Source organism: Caretta caretta, chromosome 4, assembly GCF_965140235.1.
Source record: "Caretta caretta isolate rCarCar2 chromosome 4, rCarCar1.hap1, whole genome shotgun sequence".
Taxonomy (NCBI): domain Eukaryota; kingdom Metazoa; phylum Chordata; order Testudines; family Cheloniidae; genus Caretta; species Caretta caretta.
This window is the reverse complement of record NC_134209.1, coordinates 15,932,354-15,957,796: the sequence shown is the minus strand read 5'-3', so window position 1 is coordinate 15,957,796 and position 25,443 is coordinate 15,932,354. Positions and strand designations below refer to the sequence as shown.

The 25,443-nt window shown below is 42.2% G+C and overlaps 1 protein-coding gene across 30 annotated transcripts in view; it reads right to left on the bottom strand.

The window, feature by feature from the left end:
* Positions 1-25,443, bottom strand: part of ADGRL3 (adhesion G protein-coupled receptor L3) — an 810,612-nt gene that overhangs the window by 508,065 nt on the left and 277,104 nt on the right. For all 30 annotated transcript variants that reach the window (XM_048848457.2, XM_048848466.2, XM_048848467.2 and 27 more), the window contains exon 3: positions 15,139-15,391. In XM_048848457.2, coding sequence (XP_048704414.1) covers positions 15,139-15,193 — 55 coding nt within the window. In that variant the 5' untranslated portion in view covers positions 15,194-15,391. The remainder of the gene's footprint in view (positions 1-15,138; positions 15,392-25,443) is intronic.

The following is a 25,443-nucleotide window of genomic DNA, read 5'->3' as shown; positions in this document are numbered from 1 at the left end:
TATTTTCTCAAGCTGAGGTGCAAGTTACACCTCTAACTACTGTGTAGACATATCCTGACCTTTTAGGGGTCGTGCTTCCAAGCTTTTCTTCACAGACCTAGGGACCAGAAGCTAATATTATTTTTAAATAAAAGTGAGATTCTCATTTAGTCACCTGCCTCCAGGAGCTGGGGCTTTAACCAAATACTCCGAGATTTGTGATAAAAATCACAAGAGTTGTCTAAGCCCCTCCTTCCAACAGGCCAGCAAGAGGTAATGATGCTTAATGGGTCTTCAGAAATTGTAAGCAAGATAAAGATTTGACCCCACCAGCACATACTGTATGGTTCCAGCCAGACTCATCTGACATCTGGCTCTGATACAGCAGAAGGAAAATACCAACACTTTAAATAGGAAAACTTTTTTTTCTAAACCTCATGAATCCAATTAACTGTTCCCTCTGTGTATGTTCCCAGCATTTCCATGGGACATAGCTATTGATATTAAAGGCACAAGCTATTTGCATCACAGTAAGGTTAGACGTTGCATAGAAATCATCAGTGCAGGCACTGTATCTAATGCAATGATGCTGCCCCAGATTGCTATCAATATAGGCAGTCCAGAAAAGATATATTGTTAAACTCCTGGTCATCGGTTACCAAAAAGAAAGCTTCTCTATAATCATATTTTGTTGGGCTTTGTAAATGATGGGAGTAGGGGGAGTGAGCAATAACAGCAAGGAGAGGTCAAGAGGAGAGGGGAGTGACTGAAAGGCCATGGCAGAAAGAAGGGAGAAAATGCAATGAAGGAGAAGGAAGGAAACAAAAATGGACAAAGGGAGATACTAGACATGCAACAGAAAGGATGGAAAGATGGGGTGAAAGAACAGGAAAGGAAGAGAAGGGAAAACAAAAGCAGCAAGTAGAGGAAGTGAAATATTTATAGCTATTCAAGAGAAAGTCACACACTGAAGGAGCCAGAAGGATGAAGGTAAAGATGGTCATGCACAGGGGTCACATGGGTGCGCAGTGGGTGCACGGAGGACATTTCTCTGCCTTTGGTGGAAGTCACCCTTCATCCAGTCCCTGCCTCCACTGACGCTTATCCCTAGAGCTTTAGTACTCTTGGAAAGCGACTTAGAACCAGATTTTCAAAATGCAACAGCTCCCAACAGCTCCCATTGCTATCAGTGGGGCAGAAGTAGTGGGGAATTCGCCATTGTTCTCAACAGGAGCTGCTGGGTGCTGAGCACTTCTAAAATCTGGCCTTAAAAATATAAAGCTTTAGAATACAAAACCAGGGTACAGCAAATAATAGGGTGGGTAGCATTTCTGGTTCTTTTGGTTTTTCTTTTCCCCCTAAACACAGTTGCTGGGGGAGAATATCCCAGCTACCCCCATTTCCCTGCTCCCACCCCCCACCACACACACAAAGGGCAGTTGTTATTTCCCTTTTGGAGTATGGCCAAAAGGGATCGCCTGGGGCACCTCAGAACTCACCAAAGTCTAAAAACAAGCTCTGGCAGAACCCCGTGATCAATTCGGCACCAGACAATGACTGATGGGGAGATAGGGCAGGGAACCCATTTTGATTAAAAATCATTAAAATTAGGGCTGTCAAGCGATTAAAAAAATGAATCACGATTTGTAAGTTACACTTGCACGATAAAAAGATTGCACTACAGTACTTGTATGAGGTGAACTGAAAAATACAATTTATTTTGTTTATCATTTTTACAATGCATATATCTGTAATCAAAACTAATAATATAAACTGAGCACTGTGCACTTTGTATTCTGTTTTGTAATCAAAATCAATGTTGAAAATGTAGAAAAACATCCAAAAATATTTAATAAATTTCAGTTGGTATTCTAATGTTATAAGTGCGATTAATCACGATTAATTTTTGTAATCGTGATTACTTTTTTGAGTTAATCGCGTGAGTTAACTGCGATTAATTGACAGTCCTAATTAAAATGTATGACTTGTGGGGGAGTAGGGAATGGTAAGAGCTCACCATGACTGTTATGGTAGCACCTAGAGTTCAGGGCTGCATTGTCCTAGGTGCTGTTCAAACATAAAAAGAGAGAGAGAGAGCCCCTGCCCCAAAGAGTTTACAATGGAAGTGTGAGGACGACAGATTTCCATTCATTAACAGGTGCAACATGGCCCACTTAGCCTTCATGTTGGAAGCTGGACTTTTACATTTCTTGATCTCTGATTACTTACTCCGCAGACTCAATGCTGCGTTAACAATGGGATTTTAAATTTCCTATATAATTTAAATACATATAATATTTAGCATAGCCATTCTGTACTAGGCACATCCAGACAATATATACTATAGATCAACATTGATCTGTTCTACTTATATAGAATCTAATGGCACTCAAGATGATCTGTTTGGTGCACAAAAGTAGTCTCGTTCAATATTATTGTATTTTTATTTAATACATGGTTTTGTTCAGTTGTGCCAGTTACTCAGTGCAAAGTCTTATTCAAACTCCTGAACAGGAAAATGGATTCCCTGCTCTGAAAAAATACTTTTTGTGTAAACACACAATGGCATAGAGAAAAGCAGACAATCAAAACCCATGAAGAATTAATTTCTATATACAGCAGAACTTAAGTATCAGTTTACTGCTAATTCACTGTCCTACAAACTCCTGCCAAATCAAAATAAACACTGTTTGGTTTAGGAAGTTAAAATAGTCTTTTCAGGCTAAAACCAATAAAAATTATCTGTCAAATTTGCAATGTGCAGATGAAAAGCATTTGAAATTTAAATCTGAAACCTTGACTGAAGTAACACTGTGCTTTAAACACCTTATAATGCATGGTTATTACTACCTTCTCTACTCAAAGGGTAATTTAAGTGCCATTTTAATATTCTGTATGAACAAAGAGGTGTCACATTAAGGAGACTGGTGCAAAGTCCAGAAAATTTGTGAAAATCAAGCCCTGTCTCTAATTGTGCCCTATAACATTTCATTTCAATGGCAGTATCACGTATCCTCATTGGCATCATAACATTTGCATTACACCCACCCCTGCCTCTATGTTAATACTGTACCACATCTTTACGTTGGTTACCTGTGAGAATATAGGGGTTGTTCTCTTCATATAATTGCTCTGCAGGCCAACAGGCAGTTGAGTCAGCACCAGCATGTGAGAATGCCGGTGTTCAACTACAGCAGGCACCCGTGTCCTTCCAGGACATTGTGAGGATTGACACTAAAGACTTAGCAGCTTCCTTAACTGTCTTTGCCTTTACACATCAACGGTTATATCTGCTAATAAAACTTATTGTTGCCATGTATCCAGTTCTGCCTGGAAGAGTTCCAACTTTGATGGGGCATTATGAAGGGTCCAGCCAGTATGGAAATACCTTCAAGGCATATGCCACACAGGGACCTGACTTGATAAGGCAGTAGCATTTGTCACACAGGCCAAACTTTAAAGGGTTAATACCCCGACGAGATCTCAAACATGAAGCGACACTGGATACATAGTAGTATCTAATTACATAGACTGCTAGAATATTCAACTGTCATCAGTCAATAAGAGCTATGGTTGGGGTTTTTTGTTTAACTGTCCTTTTTATTGGCTATTGCATGGTACACCCCTTCCCCACAACATATGAGACAATTAAGTTGTATTAGCATTAAAGGTGTATAGTTCTCAGGTATATGTGTGAGCTTGTTTATTTTTATTCTTTTTTGGGGGGGCCTCCAAATTTAGCGTTGAATTCTAGATTTGGATAAAGTCAAACACTAGAGGAAAGCCACCCCTGATGGCAGAATATATAAGAAACCACCAAGATTTGTCCAGTTCAGGGATGAAACCATGCAAAAAACAATAAATTAATGAGTTGAAAATAGTTACAACTACAATTGCACACAGATGCTTACTAGCAAACTTCAATCAAGCTTTTAGTGAAGTTCAGGGTTTGTAGGACTGGTCAAAACATGGCAGTATCCGTGCCACGCTGGCTCAGCGTGCTCTCTTTGCTGTGCACAGAAACAAGCAACTAGAGCTTATTTATTTTTACGGCTGTCTGATATTATAATATATGACTTCCAAGCACTTCTGTCAGTGGTGCTTGCAGGCTGCCGGGTGTCTACTGATTTTTTAAATTTATTATGTATTTGGCTTCTGAGCAACAGGCCAATTTCTTTTTTCAATCAAATGAAGTAAAACAACCAAACATTATTAATTTTGAGTCCCCGGAATCCCTCACAATGATTACTAATAGTAAAAATTTTAATTAAACATGCCTGTAAGATCACAGACGACAATGACAGGACAGGTTTCAATTCATGTCAGTGAAATGGAAGTGTTAAAAACAGAACCCTTCCATTATTCACATTTTACACAGGTGACTCATCTGTGTAAAAGTCTAGATTTTTGCTTGGTTTTTAATATTCAGTGACCTGGATTTGGATGGAAGATGGGATTCAGCTATTAAAAAAAGAGCTTTCTCACATGAAACATACTGCCAATTACACACTGCTATGTGGGCAAATAAGTTGGCAAAACATTATTTCAGTGATAAACAGGTTTGGCAATAAATCCATCTTGTTATTTTAATGGCCGACTTCTGTCTTGCAAAGCAAAACTGTGTCTCAGCCTGTGGAATAACAGGACTTCTTCCCACATGAGATTTTGTCAGCCTTAATGCCTGAATCCTCCTTCCTAACAGAGGGGGCCACACATTGAAAGGAACAGAGATGATAAGTTGGGTGATATACACCCTGTGTGATTATTATCAGGCTTCTATTTTTTATAAGGACACACTTGTTTTATCTGCCTGTAGAGATTCTGCCATACAGCAAGGTTCACAGCAGCCTGTAATTTACAAAGCTGCTGAGCCACCAGGGCCATTCCGACTGTTCCGCACTATTGTGGCCAATCTAAAGGCCCTGCTTCTAATCCACTTCATAGCATTCTCCAGAGAGAGTGTACCACGCAAGACAGGCTGCACTGAGGTGTATTTGTGAGCCACCCTCATTACTAAATCATGCCCTTTGCAACCTCCAGGGTTTAGAATAATAAAATTAAACATTAATAAAAGACCATCACCAATTTTTATGCTGTAATAAGAGAAGAACAATCCCAACCTAATTGGAGCAGTATCTATGGTTGCTACTTACTGCTAGGACACTTTGAAGGTGAGCAGCAATGCACAATAGAGCGGCAAATACATTATCCTCACCAATCGTGGGCTGAATTTCTTCTTCTCACCCCCATGCGATGTGTTGGGCTCCAAAAAAGCAAATGATTGACGGCAAGATGTGCTCGTTTCTGAGAAGGGGCAAGGCAAGTACCCCAAATGAGCAAGGGCTGGGCACACAGGGCTTCGTTTGCTCCCTGAGCAATGAGTGCCACCACGAGCGCTGGACTCTCCACATGAGCAGGCAGGAGGACGACGACAGAGCTCTCCAGGCTCAGAGGGGAGCGAGTACTGCACCCTTTCAGAAACACCACCCTAGCAGAGGCTGAGGGTAGGAGCCAAGGCTGCTATAAGTTAGACATGCCATTGGGACAATCTAAATGATGCCAGGGAGCGTCCCTCCAGATCAGGAGGGCACACAGGTGGCTCAGAGCCACCACCCATCCCCATCCAATGAGGTGCCACACAGAATCTCATTGCTCAGCATGTTCCCAGAAGTCATTGCACTTTCAAATGTCATTTCTTTTATGGATGCTACTGCCACCTTTTGAAGATTAGCTTTAGAATATGCAGTAATAATAACAGTGATATGACAAACTATTAGACAAGGCCACTGCTCAGACAGTTATGGCTCAATTCTGCTATATAGGCAAAGCACAATAGTAAGGCCAGTGTGGAGCGCAGCATCCCAGGTGGACCTGATGGGATTCAGAGAGGAATTGGAAGACAAATGTCCTCTTAGTTCACAAGCATGAAGATGGGGGTGCAGCCTACTCCTCCCTCCCCTTGCTGTACCAATCTCCCTCAGCATGGCTCCAACCCCTTCGGAACGCCATGCATGCCCAGAGAGTCAGGTAACACACAGTGCCTGTATTTCCCATGTGCACTGACTGCAATTAAGCCAGACCTTATGCAGGCTGCACTTGTTGGGACGAAGCTCCTCATGTCATACTGCGCAGCTGGGCAAGGGCCAGGCTAGCCACTAATGGGTCACCTTCCTTCAACTACACATTTCAGTATTAAGAGCATTTTAAGAAAGAAAGACAGTATAAATACTTTAACAAATCCAGAAAGGAATACCTTAGAAGGGAGGGAAAGAAGAGGAATTAATAGGGATACCTCTTTCATAAAGGTAAACATCTACAGTTATTATGAGTTATGAGGAGAGGCTGAGGGAACTGGGATTGTTTAGTCTGCAGAAGAGAAGAATGAGGGGGAATTTGATAGCTGCTTTCAACTACCTGAAAGGAGGTTCCAAAGAGGATGGATCTAGACGGTTCTCAGTGGGAGCTGATGACAGAAAAAGAAGTAATGATCTCAAGTTGCAGTGGCGGAGGTCTAGGTTGGATATTAGAAAAAACTTTTTCACTGGGAGGGTGGTGAAGCACTGGAATGCGTTACCTAGGGATGTGGTAGAATCTCCTTCCTTAGAAGTTTTTAAGGTCAGGCTTGACAAAGCCCTGGCTGGGATGATTTAGTTGGGGATTGGTCCTGCTTTGAGCAGGGGGTTGGACTAGATGACCTCCTGAGGTCCCTTCCAACCCTGATATTCTATGATTCTATGATTATCCATTATTTTTATTATTGTAGTATCTAGGAACCTAATTGAGGATCAGGGCATCAGTGTGCCAGATGCCATACAAACAAGAAGCAAAGAAAACAGTTCTGCGCTCCGGGAGCTCACAATCTGTAGTCATAGTGAATAAAATATCAAACATGCAATGGCTTCTTGTTAATTTTATTTAAAAAGACACTGAGAAAAGTGGGTTATAACAGGAAGATTTAGGCAACCTTAGCTACAGGTGCTCCAACTATAACTGACAAAAATGTTGATGCTGTTTGAAGGGCAGATGAATTACTCTACAATAAAATGGTGTTCTGTAATTTCATGGCGTTTCAGGCCAGGTGGGACCCTTAGATCACAGACTCTGATACCCTGTGTATCACAGGTTTGTTTGATTTTAAAAAACTTATCTACATGGCTATGAGCATGTGACGCAGTGATGTTAGCAACCCATGACTACCTGTCCCAGAAAGGATTTATTGACCTACAGAATGAATTCCAATGAACAACACTGTATTCTTATCATTAAGACAACCCTTTCCTGCAGAACAGAACACATTTTAGACATAAGGTTTTAAGGCATTTTCCCATCATTTTCTCCCAGCATTTTTGTGGCAATGTTTAGAGTCTGTTTTTATGACATGTGACATGAGCTGCAGCAGATCAAACTTACCAGCAGCAGCATCACCCGAGTGCCAATTTGCTCCAGACAGTGCAGTCTCTATGATTATTCAACCTTCGCTGAGACTGGTAACAAGGGTGCCATCTCTCATGATGATTTTTGTTGTGGGGGTGTCTGTCTACTTCATAAACTAGACAGAGATTGAATGGCTCAGAAGACTGGCCCTGGGCTAAGGTCTCCAGATCACATCAAGATCAGGTAATACGTAACTAAAAATAAATTACCCTACAGAATGACTGTTTGATAGCCTATGTGAAATGAGTTGCTGATCCCAGTGCAGTTTTTGGCAGACAGGTGTCCACATCACAAAACTCATTTAGTGGCTAGGGTGAATAAATGCATCTAAAACAACTACTGAGACCTTAGGACCCAGCAAAATTCCTATCTTTCTCTCCTGCTGTCCTGTTCGCGAAAGTGTGTTACACTTCTCAATGCTATATTTTGGGGCATTTTATAACTTATTAAAGAAAAAATTACAACAAAAACATTTTAAAATTACAGTCAAATGTGATGGGGAGTAAATTATGGTATAATAATTCGCACTTAGATGCACAAAGGCCATTTGGCCTTCATCCTTTGTGCCTAAATGCTTTGGGGGTGAATTACCACACTGTAATTCACATGCTGTCATATTGTATGGCTTAATTAACACTATGAACTCAGAGCACACACACTTAGTTGACTGCCAGGGCTCAGACACCAGGCTTCCCATGGAACAGCTATAAGCTGGTCACATATCATGGGTAGTAGCATACGGATTATTCACTAAGAATCCCACTTTCCTTCTATAATAGTGAGAGCAAGTCGATTAATCTAAATCAGTGTTGTACAATGGTTTGGTCCAGAACAAAAAATCCCATGTGTTCTGGATCTATGTAACATACATATTTGAAAAGCAAAGGGAGGTGGCAATCCCTTGATATGTTTATTTGCATGTTCATACCCAGAATGGTTTGCCAACTCATAGCTACTATCTAGTTTTCCAGGTGAGAGAGATCTGGGAAATTCATGAAAAATTTGCATGTGCCTAGCAAACACTGTGGATTACAAGTAAAAGAAGATTTTGCTTGCTTTTAGCCTCCATAATGCATTGGTGTGTATGAACTCTTTGAGCAGGCACAGTTGCAGAATACTGAAGAAGTATAAAAAAAATCCAGAAATCCCCCTATTTACTCTGTGTGAAATTCACCCCTGTGTAGAGAGGGCCCTGCACACTGCCCTTTGCACCACTTAATGGCTTAAGTGAGAATTAAGTGGTGCACAGGACCTTTGCGGGGTTGAATTTCACCCTCTACCAGCTTATAGATAGACCGCCATCAGCTGGAGAATTTAATACTCCTGAATTTAGTACTGTGCTGCTAATAAAAACACTGTGGTATACATCTGTGGTCAGCCCTTTTACCAGGAAAAGCTTTTCTTTCATCACCTCCTCTCCTATAAAAATGGTGGCTCTGTGGCAGTAATACCAACTGCCTAGCCGAGCAAATACTATGAATATTTCAAGGATGATTAATCTTTTAAAACAATGAAGTTAGGCAGAAGCCTGGATGTCAGCTTGGCTATTTCACAACTAATAAAACATGTCTCTTGTATTTCATTGTGACTATATAAAGAGTAGCATACAAAAAGGCAATTACCCACCGTTCACAAGCTAACATAACACTTGTCCAAGTATAAAAGAAACATAGTATGTATTTTAAAAGGTGACACTGCTTCCACTGTTTTCCAAAAGTAAGAAGGCAAACGTTCAGCTCACATTAAGCAGCTCTCTATCACCAAGGACCGGCTTGCTAGCATCATACACTTCCCCAAGAAAGATAACGCTGATTGCTTTAACAGAATCGTTGTCACCAGACAACTTCCAGTGCTGATGGGCAATAAATATTTCCAAGGCTCCCACCAAAAACAACACAGAACCTGGCCCTGTACCCTGACCTGCTAATGGAGTGAGAAATCAGCTTGTCCTGTGAATGCCATCTCCTTACAAATAAGAGACCACCTCCCCCCAGCACCACCACAGCTGCCCACCAAAAATGTCAGTAAAATGGTACAAAGGCCTTAGGAAGGCTGGGAACAGAGTAGCAGCTGGGACTCTCTCCTCCCAGCAGCTGCAATGCATGACTGGACAGGATTGCAAATTGCTTTTCCGCTTGGTAAACAACAGTTACAGTACTTCAGCTCCAGCTTAGACTAGTTCTCTGAATCAGAAAGGCAAGATAGCCCATGTCCTAAATATACAGAGGTCACTTGAAAATGATTTTGCTAGATCTGCCTGGAGTACAAATCCTCTTGGACATCCTGGTTTCTGGAAATCCAAAATAGGACCAAAAATAATCATGTGACAAGACATTATATAGATCTCTCGGGGCTGCAGAGGTTTGCATCACTGTTCCAAAGTTATTAAGATGTTCAAAGTAAGAGATCATTATTTGGTTAGAGATCAGTGTAATTTCAGACCATACACACCTGTGTTGCACCTCTGTGTTGCTGGTTAGTGATATAGAAGACTGAATTTTGTTTTGATACAATGCACTGAGAAGCTTTACACCTAAACACACCTTTAACAATACTTTGTGTTTAAATAAGATGCCAGGTCAGCCTAGGGTTTTGCTGCCCATCATCAGTGTCTGAGTGTTTTCCACATTAGATTGGCATTAGAGCAAATGGAGTTCATGGAGTCTCTGTCTGATCACCCATTTTAAGACAGAAAGAAATCCACCTGGTTGGGGGAGGGAGGGCAGGTTACTTGGTGGCGTTGGGAGAGGAGGGGCCGTCACATCTGAGAAGGTCATTCTCCATCTATGATAAACATGCTTGTTCCAGAACAGGCTAAGGGACTTCTCTCAAGTGGCTTGCCCAGGTGCACATTGGGGCAAGTGAGCAAAGACAATGCTCCTTGGAAGTCCTGTTCAAAGGCCAGACACAAGTCTGGACCTTGTGTTCCCTGGACAATGAACGGATTTTCTTCAAAGGGGACCAGCAATGGTGGGAGTACGGCCATGGCCTTACACTCCCTTCCCCACTCGCCATCTTTCAAAGAGTGGCAGATCCAGCTGTGTGCCACAGAGCCCCCAAAAGGAATTGCAGCAGACCCCTTGTCATCCCCTCCCCAAATGCAGTGTGGAGCCAATGGCTGTGGGCTGCAGTCTGTCCTGAAATGTGCATCTACCACAGATACTGCCTGGCTCCTGTGAACCCTAGCGAGCTCAGCAGCAAATTCCCATCATTCAAGAGCCCTCCAAAGTTAGTTTTTCTTTTAATGCTGTTGTTTTCCACTTCAACTAACTCTAGAACTTTGTGTACCAGGTGCAGCTAACACAGCAAAAGGTCAACTCCTGGGTTGACAAGCTTCATTTGGGTGGCAGCAGCACCTTTCAAACAGGTCTGCAGTGGGGGGAGTTTCCTACAAAGTAAAACAGCAGGTTATGGTCTTGCCTAGAGGTACAGAGGGCCAGCACAAGTCCTGTGCATCACTTCAGTCCCACTACAGCCCAAAGAGGGACACAAACCTACAGACAGGGAGAATTTCACTGGTCTGCGAGGCATGAAGCAGCACTGGACAAAACTGGAGGTCTGTCTCTCGCTGTTTATGGTGCAGCAACCATGACAATATCACCAAGGAAATGCAACGATTGAGGCTTTTTCCCTGCATCATTTCTGCTGAACAGCAACACAGAATCCTAGAATACCAGGGTTGGAAGGGTCCTCAGGAGGTCAAATAATCCAACCCCCTGCTCAAAGCAGGACCAAGCCCCAATTTTTTTGCCCCAGATCCCTAAATGGCCCCCTCAAGGATTGAGCTCACAACCCTGGGTTTAGCAGGCCAATGAAAGCATCCCACTCAGGTAGCATCTCCAGGGGCTTGTTTTCATCTCACACAGCAGTGCAGTCATGCGTCCTCTGACCCCACACCTGACATCACAACCTGAGGCACACAACATGCACCCAGAAGTGGAATGCCTGGCCCATCTTCTTACACAACTCTGTCACTTTGAACTTTACACATTTATCGGAGGTGGGAAAACATAGCCACAAAAACAAATGTGTGGCAGCACTGGCCATGCCTAAATTAAAAAAAAAAACGAAAAGCAGTGACCCTTCCATTGTCCCAACATACAAGAACAAATTGTAACTTACAAGCTGCAGATGGAAGAAGGGGCAATCACAGTACCCTAAAAACAATACTCAAAAACCCCCAATACAAATAAAACCCCACCAGTTAATACACATCCCTGCAATTATCCTGATCACCAGATACCTTCACAGTTTGTAACAATAGAATCCAAAACATTAAATCTTGGTACGGTCTTAGAAGACAACTTTCCAGGCAAACCTTCTGTATACATTACAGAGATCTCTTAGCAAACAAGAATGAGAAGGTCTTAGCCGGACTAATTTCATATTTAGCAAACGGCTGAATTCTGGCTGCTGTGTGCACTTACACAAACTCTCCGGAATTATCCTCAAGCTGGACAGCGGAAAATTCCACACTGAATCTGCTTGCCCACACCACTCATGGAGACACTGTTGTGCAGGTGCGGGATAAGGCCAGAAAGGGCAGCAGGTATTGAGCTTTGTAGATTTTGAGACCCAAAGGAACCATTAGATCAACTACACTGACCTTCTGTGTAACTCATATTTTAGTGGGTGTACCCCTTCCTCTACATGAGGCCAAATGCATGCTCACAAATTACTCCTATTACCCTCCTCCTCGCAGAAACACTATGAACTGCACTGAGGCCAGGCTCTGGTGGGATGGCTGCTGTCTTGGCCACCAGCAGGGGCTGAACCAGAGCTCTCCAGAGCTCCTACTGCTTGAGCCAAAAAGCCAGGTACTGTAGCTGTAACAGACTCTTCACCTCTGTGGATCAGCCACACAGGAGGACATGTAACACACACTGACTGGTGAGTTACAAAGGGTCATAGCTAACACCGAGGGGCCTGATTTCCCACTGTGGTGCCCCTTGTGGAGTCACAGAGACCTGCCAGGCTTTCCACTCAGTTTGCGTGGGAGTCAATGACTCTCCAAGGAGCTTATCTGTGGGAAAAATCAGGCCCTCCATTTTTGCATCTTCAGTGTCTGCTCATTGGTGGGGCAACGTGGCTCCTAGTATTCTTCTGGCATTTTCATTCAGCAAAACTAGCAAGCGAGCTCTCAGACTACACTGGCATTCTGACTAAAACCAAAACTGCCTGAGGGGCATTTAAATTGTTAATTGCTTTAACTGTTAATATTGTTTAATTATAAAGATTTGCAAAACAACATTTACCATTTAACTTCGTCTGAGTAGAACCAACAGCTCCTTCCATAATAGCTTGGGTTTTTTTCCGACCACCATTTTTTGACACCATTTAATTATAAATTAAAATCTTGAAATCAGTGGGGAAATTTGCTTCAACAGTTGAGAGAGAGAGCGCGTGCTATAGGGCATAAAGGTGGTAAAAGCAATGCCAGTAGACTTGATGCACTCTGTATTTTTGTTGCTGTTTTTCCTTCCCCACTAAAAGTTTAACCCTAAAGCCTTAGCTCTCGGAAATTACCCCATGCACAGAGTGGATGTGGAATTCTCGCCAAGATTTTCAAAAATAGGAGCCTAAAGTCTACACCTTAGTCAATGGCTTGGATTGTCTAGGGCAGCGGTTCCCAAACTTGTTCCTCCTCTTGTGCAGAGAAAGGCCCTTGCAGGTCGGGCCGGTTTGTTTACCTGCCGCGTCCGCAGGTTTGGCTGATCGCGGCTCCCAGTGGCTGCGGTTTGCTGCTTCAGGCCAATGGGAGCTTGTCAAGGTTCCTCCCCCACTCTGAACTCTAGGGTACAGATGTGGGGACCTGCATGAAAAACCTCCTAAGCTTATCTTTACCAGCTTAGGTCAAAACTTCCCCAAGGTACAAAATATTACACCCGTTATCCTTGGAATGGCCGCTACCACCACCAAACTAATACTGGTTACTGGGGAAGAGCTGTTTGGACGCGTCTTTCCCCCCAAAATACTTCCCAAAACCTTGCACCCCACTTCCTGGACAAGGTTTGGTAAAAAGCCTCACCAATTTGCCTAGGTGACTACAGACCCAGACCCTTGGATCTTAAGAACAATGAACAATCCTCCCAACACTTGCACCCCCCCTTTCCTGGGAAATGTTGGATAAAAAGCCTCACCAATTTGCATAGGTGACCACAGACCCAAACCCTTGGATCTGAGAACAATGAAAAAGCATTCAGTTTTTTTTACAAGAAGACTTTTAATAAAAAATAGCAGTAAATAGAAATAAAGAAATCCCCCCTGTAAAATCAGGATGGTAGATATCTTACAGGGTAATTAGATTCAAAAACATAGAGAACCCCTCTAGGCAAAACCTTAAGTTACAAAAAAGATACACAGACAGAAATAGTTATTCTATTCAGCACAATTCTTTTCTCAGCCATTTAAAGAAATCATAATCTAACACATACCTAGCTAGATTACTTACTAAAAGTTCTAAGCCTCCATTCCTGTTCTGTCCCTGGCCAAGACGACTACAGACAGACACAGACCCTTTGTTTCTCTCCCTCCTCCCAGCTTTTGAAAGTATCTTGTCTCCTCATTGGTCATTTTGGTCAGGTGCCAGCGAGGTTACCTTTAGCTTCTTAACCCTTTACAGGTGAGAGGAGCTTTCCCCTGGCCAGGAGGGATTTCAAAGGGGTTTACCCTTCCCTTTATATTTATGACAGAGCTGCTGGAAGCGGCGCAGGCCAAGGGACGTACCGGCCACTGCTTCCAACAGCTCCCATTGGCCTGGAGCAGAAAACCGTGGCCACTGGGAGCAGCGATCAACCAAACCTGCGGACGCAGAAGATAAACAAACCAGCCTGGCCCGCCAGGGGCTTTTCCTGCACAAGTGGTGGAACAAGTTTGGGAACCACTGGTCTAGGGCCACTAAGGCCGGAATTTCAAAAGAGCTCAGTTCCCCTTAAAGTCCCCAAATGGAGTTGCCAGATTTTCAAAAATGCTGGTCCCGCCCCAGCACCAGGTTCTTCTAGGCATTCAGCAATTTAGAAATCAGGCCAATTATTTTAGGAGCTTAACTTTGGGTTCCTATTGTTAAAAACGTTGCCTTATAAGCCCTGTCGACATAGTGAGATGGATCCATTTTCACTTTTCCTTGATCTGTGATGAAGAATAGATTGTAATTACTTGCTTAAGACAATACAAAATATGATGGCCACCGTGACACGTTAATATGTGTGCTAACAGCATCAGTGATGATAATTTAGTGAGATCCCATCCTCTCTGTAGCTGTGGTTAAAGTCGGGTTACGCTGTACAATGCTTCTCAGAGATATCTATTCACACAGAGTGGAATTCAACCCCCACGCACAGGGCCAATACAAGGTGTGACTTAAGTGGTGCCTACCCTGTGTACTGGTCCTGAACACGGGGCAGCAGCTCAGCTATAAATGTACTGGACAGACTGTCTAATGTAAGTCTCTCAAGTGACCTCGCACACATCAAGCAGTTTCGTTCATAAACAGCTTTTTACTTAAGGCCAGATGATGGTTCTTTATTGCAGGCCTATTTTGTAATAATGGAGGTTGGGCTTTTCAAAGAGGTGTAAAGGAGTTTGGTGCCCAACTTGACTGAGCTTCAATGGGATTTGGCCTCCTCACTGCCATAAATCCCCTTGGCCCTAGAAAACCAAACTCACACAGATTATATAGGCAAAAAACCGAAAGCACCCCACCATTTCCCTCCACATTTCTCTTACCATGCACTGCTGGTGCTAAGAGCATTGTGAAGAACAGCAGCTGTGATGACCACATGACTGTGGAATATGACTTGAAGGTACCGCGGCAATGAGTGTTTCCAAATAAAATGAAGTAAGCGTCCTCCTGTTCCCTCGTCCAGCACTCCTCCGTAGGTCTTCAGTTCACATCCACAAGGGAAGGGGAAAAAAGCCAATCAAAAATAATCATAAATTTTTTTTTTAAAAAACCACAACCAATATCCAGACTCGAGACCTGCAAACAAAAAAGAGACAGAGCGCGGTCAGTAACAAAACCAGGTGATTAATGCACGGCAATCAAGACAGCAGGTTTAAGTACAACCAGGGGCTCCCTTAATGCGGTGGCTCTCAATCTGTGATCCGCGGACTATGTCTAAAGGGTCTGCGAAAGACAGACAGAAAACTGACTGAACAGAATTCAACTACATACACAGACAACAGACTTCCAAAGGCGTCCGCACCTCCGTTCGAGATATTTTAGGGGTCCGCAAATGAAAAAGGTTGAGAACCACTCCCCTCACAGGCCTTTCTTAGCCGTTCGGAGGGAACACACAATGTACCCCTGTGCAGAGGGCCAGCACTCCAGCCTGCGCATCACTTATGTCCCACTTACTCTTTCAAAGAAGGGCTTCACTGGCTGTAGGTGGTGGCCAGACCTCATGGGGGCCTTCTGCACAGTGGTGAATTTTAACCCCAATAACCCACTTTCCTGCTCCAATGCCTGACATACAGGAGAGCCTGCACTTGAGGTTGTAGGTGCACCTCAAGTGACTGCACATGCGAGACTCCAGACTCGACCATGCCTTTAAGCACAGCCTTGAGCAAGAGGCGGCGCGTAAGCTGCCCTCTCCCAAGAGTAGCCCCCGTAGGTGCTGTGACTCAGACACTTCTCTGAGGCACCATGCCCTCTCTGCTTCCCCCTTTGCTCCGAGTGGGGAGGAACTTCCTGCTGTCCCACAGCAGCGGCAAATCACCACACACCCAATGCCAGTTCAGCTTTGCAGGACAGGGAACGGGGGTATGGCGCCCTGGCTTAGGAGTAAGGGGAGTTCTTCCTTCCCCTTACTCTCCCATGTGGACACACAGTCCTAGCCACAGGCCAACGCTTAGCCATGTGTGAGTACATCAGCCGGAGCAGCTCCACGCAGGGTCCCTTGCAGGTGTGCCCTTGCACATGCATCATACGCCTCCTTTTTGAGATATCTGGCTTGCAAAGGTTTTTTTATGGGGGATGGGTGGGTTTGTCTATTTCTCCTTGTGACACAAGCCAATGGGACAGCCCCGGACACTGGCATTCTCCATACAGCCACGCCCAATACAGGGGGAAGCAGCGCAAGGTTCTGCAGGCACCCCTACACAGAGCCACAATCATTACCTTCAGGAACCTTTTAATTTGTCCTGTGGCCTCTCTTTTGCAACTGCCTCCGAGGGTCGTCTACACTGCAATTAGAAATCTGTCACTGGCTTGGGCTTGGGCAAAGGGGCTGTTTTATTGTGGTGTAGACATACCCCGGGTGGCCAGTCAGTACCAATGGTGCTGGGGTTGTGTGATATGTGGGCTAGAAACTGGCTTGAGACCTTCTACTCAGGCCTTCAGAACAGATATCAGATGGAATAAGCGTTGGGTCTCTGACTTCAAACCAGGCCAGCTTTTGACCCAATAGCCATGGAATGAAAGGTACCATATCTCCTTTCCAACCCCCTATCACAGTGCCCTCCAACACCTCGTTCAACCAATTTTAGTTCAGCCCTGCAATTACTCATTTTGGGACCTAATGAAATGGTCTTATCCATCCTACTCTCTTATATAGGGAAATGTAGGGAAACTGGAAACTGTATGCTTGCATGGAAACAGTCGCCTGCTTAATTGCAATAAAGATTCTAACTAGCCACCATTTTTTGTCCTCATAGAGGAGGATTGAAGGATATAGTGAACCAAACCTTGAAGAAAACAATAACTATTGAGTTAAATTATGCCATCAGTTTTAAGCTTAAATTCCCTGTTGACTGCAGTGGTGATTTCTGCTTAAAACCAATTTGTGATCCATTGTAAAATATTTTTCAGCTCTGTTTTGAAGTCCCAAGACTTAGTAGCCTTCACAGCACTGGCCTAATTAAAAATCTCTCCAAAATCTGTAATCAGGGTAGGCTATTCTTGTCTGAGCAATGCTTGCTGTTTTTGCCAACTTTGGTTCTTACACAAAACCCAGTGTGAGCCAAAAAACATATGAAAAAGCTTGTTGCATGCCACTGCTATCTGGGTATATTTCTGAAGCTTGGAAATAACAATGTTTCCTTTGTTTTGCCCTTCAGTCCTTGCTAAATCAAACCCCGCATTGTTCTGATTTATACTCTGTATAACCAAGTATCATTGCTTCCAACAAAAAATATTTGCTTGGATCACAGTTTAGTCTGAGCTATTTTTCCCCCTGCTCTCATTTGCTCACTCAGCTGAATGGTGGCCCTTGTTTTTCAAAGCTTTTACCCAGCTTTGCAGCTGGAATGACTGGAAGCCCAAGTTTAGTAAGTAGTCAAGTGACTTGTTTATGGTCACACTGCTAGAGATGATCTCTGTTCACATCAGATTTCAGCATCATGCAAGTTTTCAGGGCTTTGCTATTCTAACCATGAGTCATCACATCCACTTACAACATTTTAAGCATAATTTCTAAAATGCAACAAAATTATTGAATATTTTAAATTATAGCTCCTAAATACAGTGAACATCTGTAGGGTAAAAATGAAATTGTTATGGGTCAAGCCTTTTGATGGTGGGGACCAGGGTTTAGAGGAACACACACACAAAAAGAAGCAGAAAGAGACTTGCAAAATAAAACAAATTCCATCTCGTGGGTTCTCTGGAGGTAATATTTGGCCAAAGAAAGAGAGAGCAGCTCTGAATTGTTCAGCATAGAACATTTCATTTATTGATGGCAAGCAAGGGACACACCTCCAATGCAAACAAATTAAAAGTTACATTTGACCTACATGGTATGCATCCGATGAAGTGAGCTGCAGCCCACGAAAGCTTATGCTCAAATAAATTGGTTAGTCTCTAAGGTGCCTCAAGTACTCCTTTTCTTTTTGCGAATACAGACTAACATGGCTGATACTCTGAAATTTGACCTACAGGGGACTGGATTTGAACCACCAAGCAAAGGCATGCGGCATTAAATTACAAGAAGGTTCTGCTGAACTCTGACCTTTCTGGCTGCAGTGATGCCATCATGAGCATCACATCTTGATCCGCTGTCAAGTATCCTGCTAAAGGGATTTACACACTAGCAGCTAAGCAAAACTCTTCAGAACAGAACTGACGGAAAAGCAGAGAGCCAAAGGAAACGAAGACATTAGGAACTAAAAATGTACTGTGTAATACTTGTTCAAGATGATCATTCTTTGAAAGGCATTATGGATATACTGATGGATACAACACCTAACAAGTCCATTCTTCAGTGCTTTATATCAACCAGCACACCAAGGAGTCCTTGTGTTAGTTTAATGACATTAGTCTAAGGGAGGGAAAAGAAATAAGGAATTTGACAAGATCTAGTCAATGGCTAGATGTGCGGACTTCAAAGCGGGACTACACCAGCACAAATAAAATGTGTTCAAACTGTATTGAGCCTCTGGATGTGCCAATGCCTTGAACCATGTGTGATGATTTACAGTGGTTGAAAGAGGGTGTAAAATACGAGCACTCTGATTGGCATTGTTACATAACCAAGCAGGCATTCATAGTGCACATGGGTAAAAGACCACACGAAGTGCAAGAATCAGCCCCATTATTAATCACTATTTTTTTTTAAAAAGTAAATTTAATATCCAATTTAACATAGCTGTGATTTTTATTCCTGTTAAGTATGCATGAATATAATTTAATAGCTATGGAAAAAACATACTGAAATTAAGCACAAGAGCAAACAGCTTTGGAAGGACCCAATAATAACTTTATTTGTTAGTTTTTTCTTTAGATCTTCAGAAGCACTAAAGCTAGTCAGCCAGACAGCCAGCAAGACACTACTTGCCTAAAAGTTTTAAACAAACAAAGCATCACAGCTTTGTATTCTTTAATAGCAAAACAGCACTGCATTTCTTATCTCTGTCGTTTGTAAAAGTTGCTTACTTAGTGGGAAATAAGCTGAATGCTTTACACAGATATTGATTAAATTCACTGTTTGCAAGAGAAAAATGCCTGCAAGTAATTAACCCTTTGATGCTAGTGATTATGGGAAAATGTAGCCCCATGATGAATGCAGGTCTCCATTCTCAGCATCTGTCGTTTAACAAGAAGCTGCTTCAGGAAATGTTTTCATAATTTCACTCAGTGTGGGGGAGAGATAGGAGGGGTAATGCAGCAAAATGGAAAAAAATATACCTTCTGAAAAAATGCCTAAATTACCAACAATATTAAAGTAAAAAGAACTGTTCAAGTTAAAAAAAATTACCAGTCTTACTAACACAACTTTAGATTGTTAAAAACAGAAAGAATTGTAAACACTTGGTTTTTTTCTCTCTCTGCATGTTTTATGCATTTCTTTCAGCTCCAACAAGGAAAAGAAAGTGTCTCTCCCCTCTGCCCCCCACCCACCAGTTTCGAATCATTTTCACTTTCACGCTTCTGTACACTAACACCACGCTGCAATGTGTAGACTGTAAAGACTGCAGGGACACAGTTATTTCTTCAAAACTCTTTCCACTGGAATATTTAAATAATCATGCAAACATTTCTGAGGTATTGTAAAGGCAGATTTGTCTGAAAACTTAGATTTGGTGCTGAGGTTGACCTGACATTGTCCCTCTTGAAGTTTCACTGCAAACCACACAAGCAAGTAAATTCAGAGGTTTCACAAAAATTGTCTCCATTTTTCAAACAGAAAAATTTCAGAATTTGAAATGTTTCCACCTGCTCAACTAGACAGTTCCCCTTTTGTACTGTGGACCCCAATTCTGCTCCCTTGGGCCTGTAAGCACAACAGTTGCCAGCTTAACCCTTTCATTATTCATTCACTAACCCTCAAGAGAGTTTGGACTGCTCCAAACCCCAGCCTCTATGCGGCAAGAACAGGGTTTAAAACAGCTGTGGGCCGCCCTACACGGCACATTAGTGTAGGGAAGCGCACCACAAGCAGGGTGTGACTACAGTGCATTCGCTTGCTACACAGGAACGTCCCACATGAACACCCCTACAGCACACTAAAACTTCTATAGCACCCTTTTGATGTCCTTTCATTTCAACAGCAGAACATCAAAGTGCACTACAATACTTCTACTGTCCTTGAGAAGTGTCCACATAGAACGCTACTGCATGACAAGCTAGGGCGCTGTACATTCACACCCTGGCTTACGGTGCGCTAATGCCCCATGTAGACATGCCCTAATTGTCCACTGCATGTTCACACCTACATCCCTAAATGGGAGGCAGCAAACGTTGGCTGGCATAGCCCAGGTCTTCCTCCAGTGAAGCAGCAGAGTTGCTCAGAAAGTTTGGGTATAGTACGTTATTTAAATGCACTAAATCCATTCCTTTATTCCTTCTCTATGTATTACGCTGCTTCTCTTGATAAATATTTTTAAAGGTGTACAGTAAGCAAAAATAGTGGCAACATCTCACAAATAGCAGTTTATCAGAGCTTCTCAAATATCACTACGATGCTATTTACATTCCCCTGAGATGAGTAGCCCAAACAGCTTGGGATTGTCGATGAATCAAATATAGTCCCATGAACCACCTGTTTAACGTATAATTTAAAACAACAACAAATCCTTTGGATGTAGTAATAACTTTATAGCAAAACAACTCACAAGGTCACTACCAAATGTTAGCAGAGTTAATTCATTTCAGATTTAGCAAGCCCTTGACAAGCAAACACAAATGCAGACCAGTCAAGTCTACTGTTTTTTCCCCTGTAGGCGACATAGTTTTTTGGCCCTTTCTTACGGTCAAAGGGAAACTTAAGCAATCTACAGTTTCTTTATTCCCTGAATCCAGGTTCACGACTCAGAGCAGGGTGGTTTCATACACAATTAGAGAGTGGGCCGTGTGCATTAGAAACTGTTTTGGCTCTAAGTGTACGTCTACACTGCTGAGCTGGGAGGTGTAGTTTCCCACACACATACTAGCTCTGCTCAAGTCGTGCACCGGAAGTAGCAGTGTGGTTCAGCAGCTTGGGCTGGCTGCCCCCGTCTGTAACCAGAAGGCCGGGTGGGACTGCACTGGGGTGGCTGGCCTGAGCTGCCACACAAGCTGTTGTTGGTCAGTGCCAGGCTGAGTAGAGGTAACACTTATGTCTACCCGAGCCGGGAATCACACCTCGAGCTGCTGTGTAGACTTACCCAACATGATACAGAGACATTTTCCATTTCCCTGAGTTCTCTCAGGTTAGGCTGGAGTCTGGATTTGGCCACAGACTTCACCATATAAGCAATCACCACAATATTTCTTTTTTCTTTTGTTTTTAAATCAAATATTTCTCTTATTCTCTCTCTCTCCTTTTTTTTTTTTTTTTTTTTTAAGTTCACATTTCCCCTCTCATCAGTCTCAGGATGAAATATACCATGAGAACTTCCTAGAGTGGAATTTTTATAAATTGTTTTCTGATATCAGAAAGGAAACACTTGTCGATTTGTAGGAGGTGTTGCCAGGGGGCGGGGCACAAGATGAGAAAGATTTTGACTTTCCCATGAATGATCTTAAGATATTGTACCCAGTATTTCTAGAAATACCAGTTTGAAATACATTATCAATGGCTGGACGGTCTCCATTTCCTTTTGATATTTTTGAGGTTCAATTGATAACTCAACTAGGTATGGTCCGATCAGCTACTTTTCCATCTACATCGTCTTGCAACTTTATTTCAAATTTGCTGGAGGGGGTTAGTTAGAGGATGTTGTAAGGGATGAAAATATTTATATTACATTACTGCATTTGGATAAGCTGGAATTGCAAAAATTGAGTAGAGTGTCTCCCAGTTGTTAGGAAATAAATTCAAAGTAATTAAGCAAATCGGACATGGTCAACCAATTAAAGTTCAGGGAAATATACAACTGGGGAACAGGGTACAGTTCTGGATCAGAAGTTTCACAGCACCCCAGGCCTCAAGCTGTCTGGGACAATCCCATTTCAGCATAATATGGAACACCTCGCACAGTCATGTTCTAAACTAGGTTATGTTTGGGTTTACAGATACTATCTCTATCACTGATTCTAAAGTATTACAAAACTTCTAGGACCTATCCAGTTGTAGTTTTTCTACTTTATAAAGAGGAAATATCACAGTTCTCTAGCACTACACCAGTGTTGCCAAATCTCACGACTGTATTGAAAGTTTCATGATATTGGCTATTTCCTGGAATCATGAGAATCTCAACTTTCATTTTTTTAAAAAGGAAGTTTCTAGCCTTCATGCTTACAAGGAAAAGCAGGAAAATGTGACCCAAATGTAACCTAGAGAGGCTCAAGAAACAGAAGGAAAATAATATACAACCCCAAATGTATGTTTGTTTATCAATCTTGTGACTTTTAGGGCTGTCGATTAATCACAGTTAACTCAAGCGATTAACTCATAACAATTAACTCGATTAAAAAAATTAATTGTGATTAATCACATTTTTAATCACACTGACATACAACAACAGAATACCAATTTTAATTTATTATAAATGTTTTGGATGTTTTTCTACATTTTCAAATATATTGATTTCAATTGCAACACAGAATACAGCGTGCAGTGCTCACTTTATTTTTTTATTACAAATATTTGCACTGTAAAAAAGATAAACAAAAGAAAAAGTATTTTGTAAATTCATCTCATACAAGTACTGTAGTGCAGTCTCTTTATCATGTAAGTGCAACTTACAAATGTAGATTTTTTTAACCGAACTAAACTAAAAAACAAAACAATGTAAAACTTTAGCACCTGCAAGTCCACCCAGTCCTACTTCTTGTTCAGCCAATTGCTAAGACAAACAAGTTTGTTTACATTTATCAGAGATAATGCTGCCTGCTACTTATTTACAATGTCACCTGAAAGTGAGAAGAGTTGTTTGCATGGCACTACTGTAGCCAGTGTTGCAAGGTATTTGTGTGTCAGATATGCTAATCATTCGTATGCCTCTTCATGCTTTGACCTGCAGATTGCACTTTTGTTTATCTTTTTTTTACAGTGCAAATATTTGTAATCAAAAGTAATAACATAAAGTGAGCACTCTACACTGTAGAGTAGAAAAACATCCACAAATAAATTTAAATTAGTATTCTGTTATTGTTTAATCATGATTAATTTTTTTTAATTGTTTGACAGCCCTACTTGTAAACCAATCTCATGATTCTTTGGGGCCCGGCTCATGATATTTAAACACTTGGGTTGGCAATACTGCTTATTCGCACATACATGCACAGCATCCCTTACAATTGTTTTGTGAAAAACTAAATGTACTTGTGTGGGTAGATGCACACATGCGCACGTCTACAAAGAGATATGCTCCAAAAGTGCCATTCTAACTTCCTTAAGCTAGCATTGTCAATCTCTCTCACACAGGTCCACTTTGTTCTCCCTAAACTCAAGTGTTTTGTCAGAGGTATAACTGTGATATATCAGATTCTGCATTAGGTCTCACTTTCAATTCAGAAATAAAAAGAGAGACTCTGTTGGAGTAAGTATGCTAAGGAATATTATGGGGAACAAATGAAAGATCAAGTGGCTGCCTCTAAGTTTGATAGTTAGGAAAATGTCTTCAACTAAGTGCCTCTAGGCTGACTGATTAAATGAAATGGTTTTAATTCGTTTAAATCATTCCGTAGCATCATTTCTTTCACCTTGATCTCCTTTTCCTTCTTGCTTGCCCTCTCGGCCCTGTCTCCCTCAACCTCTCCCTCATTATAACGGTGTACCTTAACCCATGCTGACCAAAGGCTGCCGATGTGAGAATGGAGAGCAGAGTTGAGCACCGTTGACTGTCCTCAGCTTCATTTCTGCAGCTAGCCCCAAGTTCCACACGTACAGAATCACAGAAAGCTAGGGGCCTTGGAACAAACACAGGGATCAACTAAGCAATTTGCAGTTAACTCGTGTATGGGGTGGGGCCGAGCCACACTACACCAAGAGGACTGTTTGTCTTGAACAGGTGCATGAGCGTACACTGTGCCATTCATTAGGATGGTACAGATTGCTCCCCTCAGCCCATCTGCGCAGGTCTGCCAGCGAGATGGAGTGAGGGGGTCTATGGCACAGTCTCCTCCCTACCCCTTTCTGAGCTATTACTTCCCCAAAGGGAGGAAGCATCAAGGAGACTCTGCTCACAGGAAAATATTGTGATCAACCTTTCCGTGCATCATGCTGGATGGGGGGGTACTTACTTACTTACCCACTTACCCATCCCCATACCCAACACAACAGGCATGGGCCGGACACAGTGTGCTCTTAGTATATTAATGATAGGCTATAAAAAATGAAATAAATTAATAGCTGAGGATGCCAGGCAATCTGGACCTCCCTCAGTGTGCACTTCAGACACTGCAGTCTATACGATCATTAGGTTCGGGGGCCCAATGGCTCTAGCCCTCTGACAGACAGTCACAGGTGAATTACAATACTTTGGATATAATGGCATTCGCCATGACTAGAAGGTTATCTTAATTCTGGAATTCCTTACCTGGCTGTGACCTCAGTTCAGACTTGCCTATTTATTTTGTATCTCCATTTATTCCCTTCATAAATACTTTTCTGTTAGTTTTACAGTAACAGAACCTGGCTGATCAGTTGCACTGACCTTTTGTGTACATGCAGGACACGAGTCACATCAGCGCATTTTTGAGCTGTGCTCATGGTCACTATTTCCTTCTCAAATTGACAACAAATAACCCAGATACTTGTTTCTTCGAACCAAGAGAATGTAAGTGAGCCCGCTCTTTATTTTTCTGCTTTATAATTAAATAGTTTACCCAAGATTAATTGGTTTTGATTTTAAAAAAATGCTTGACCATCAGATCAATGATCAAACAATTTTAAACTACTGAAAATGTGTGTGGGTGTGTGAGCAAGCGCGCACGATCATCTGTAGATAAACTTTACTGGCAAATGAGATAGCAACAAACTCCATGTGGGTAACAATTTTTCAGGATAAAGTTCTATATGAAAAAGGTAAGTTTAATTGCCTTTCCAATCTGTTGTGATATAACCAATGTCTATTAATGTTTAGTAGCAAATTGGGTTTTAATGATCATTGCTATTTTTGGCTGGAAGGTGACATGTAGTTTAAGTCTCAAACAGATTTATGTTTTACACT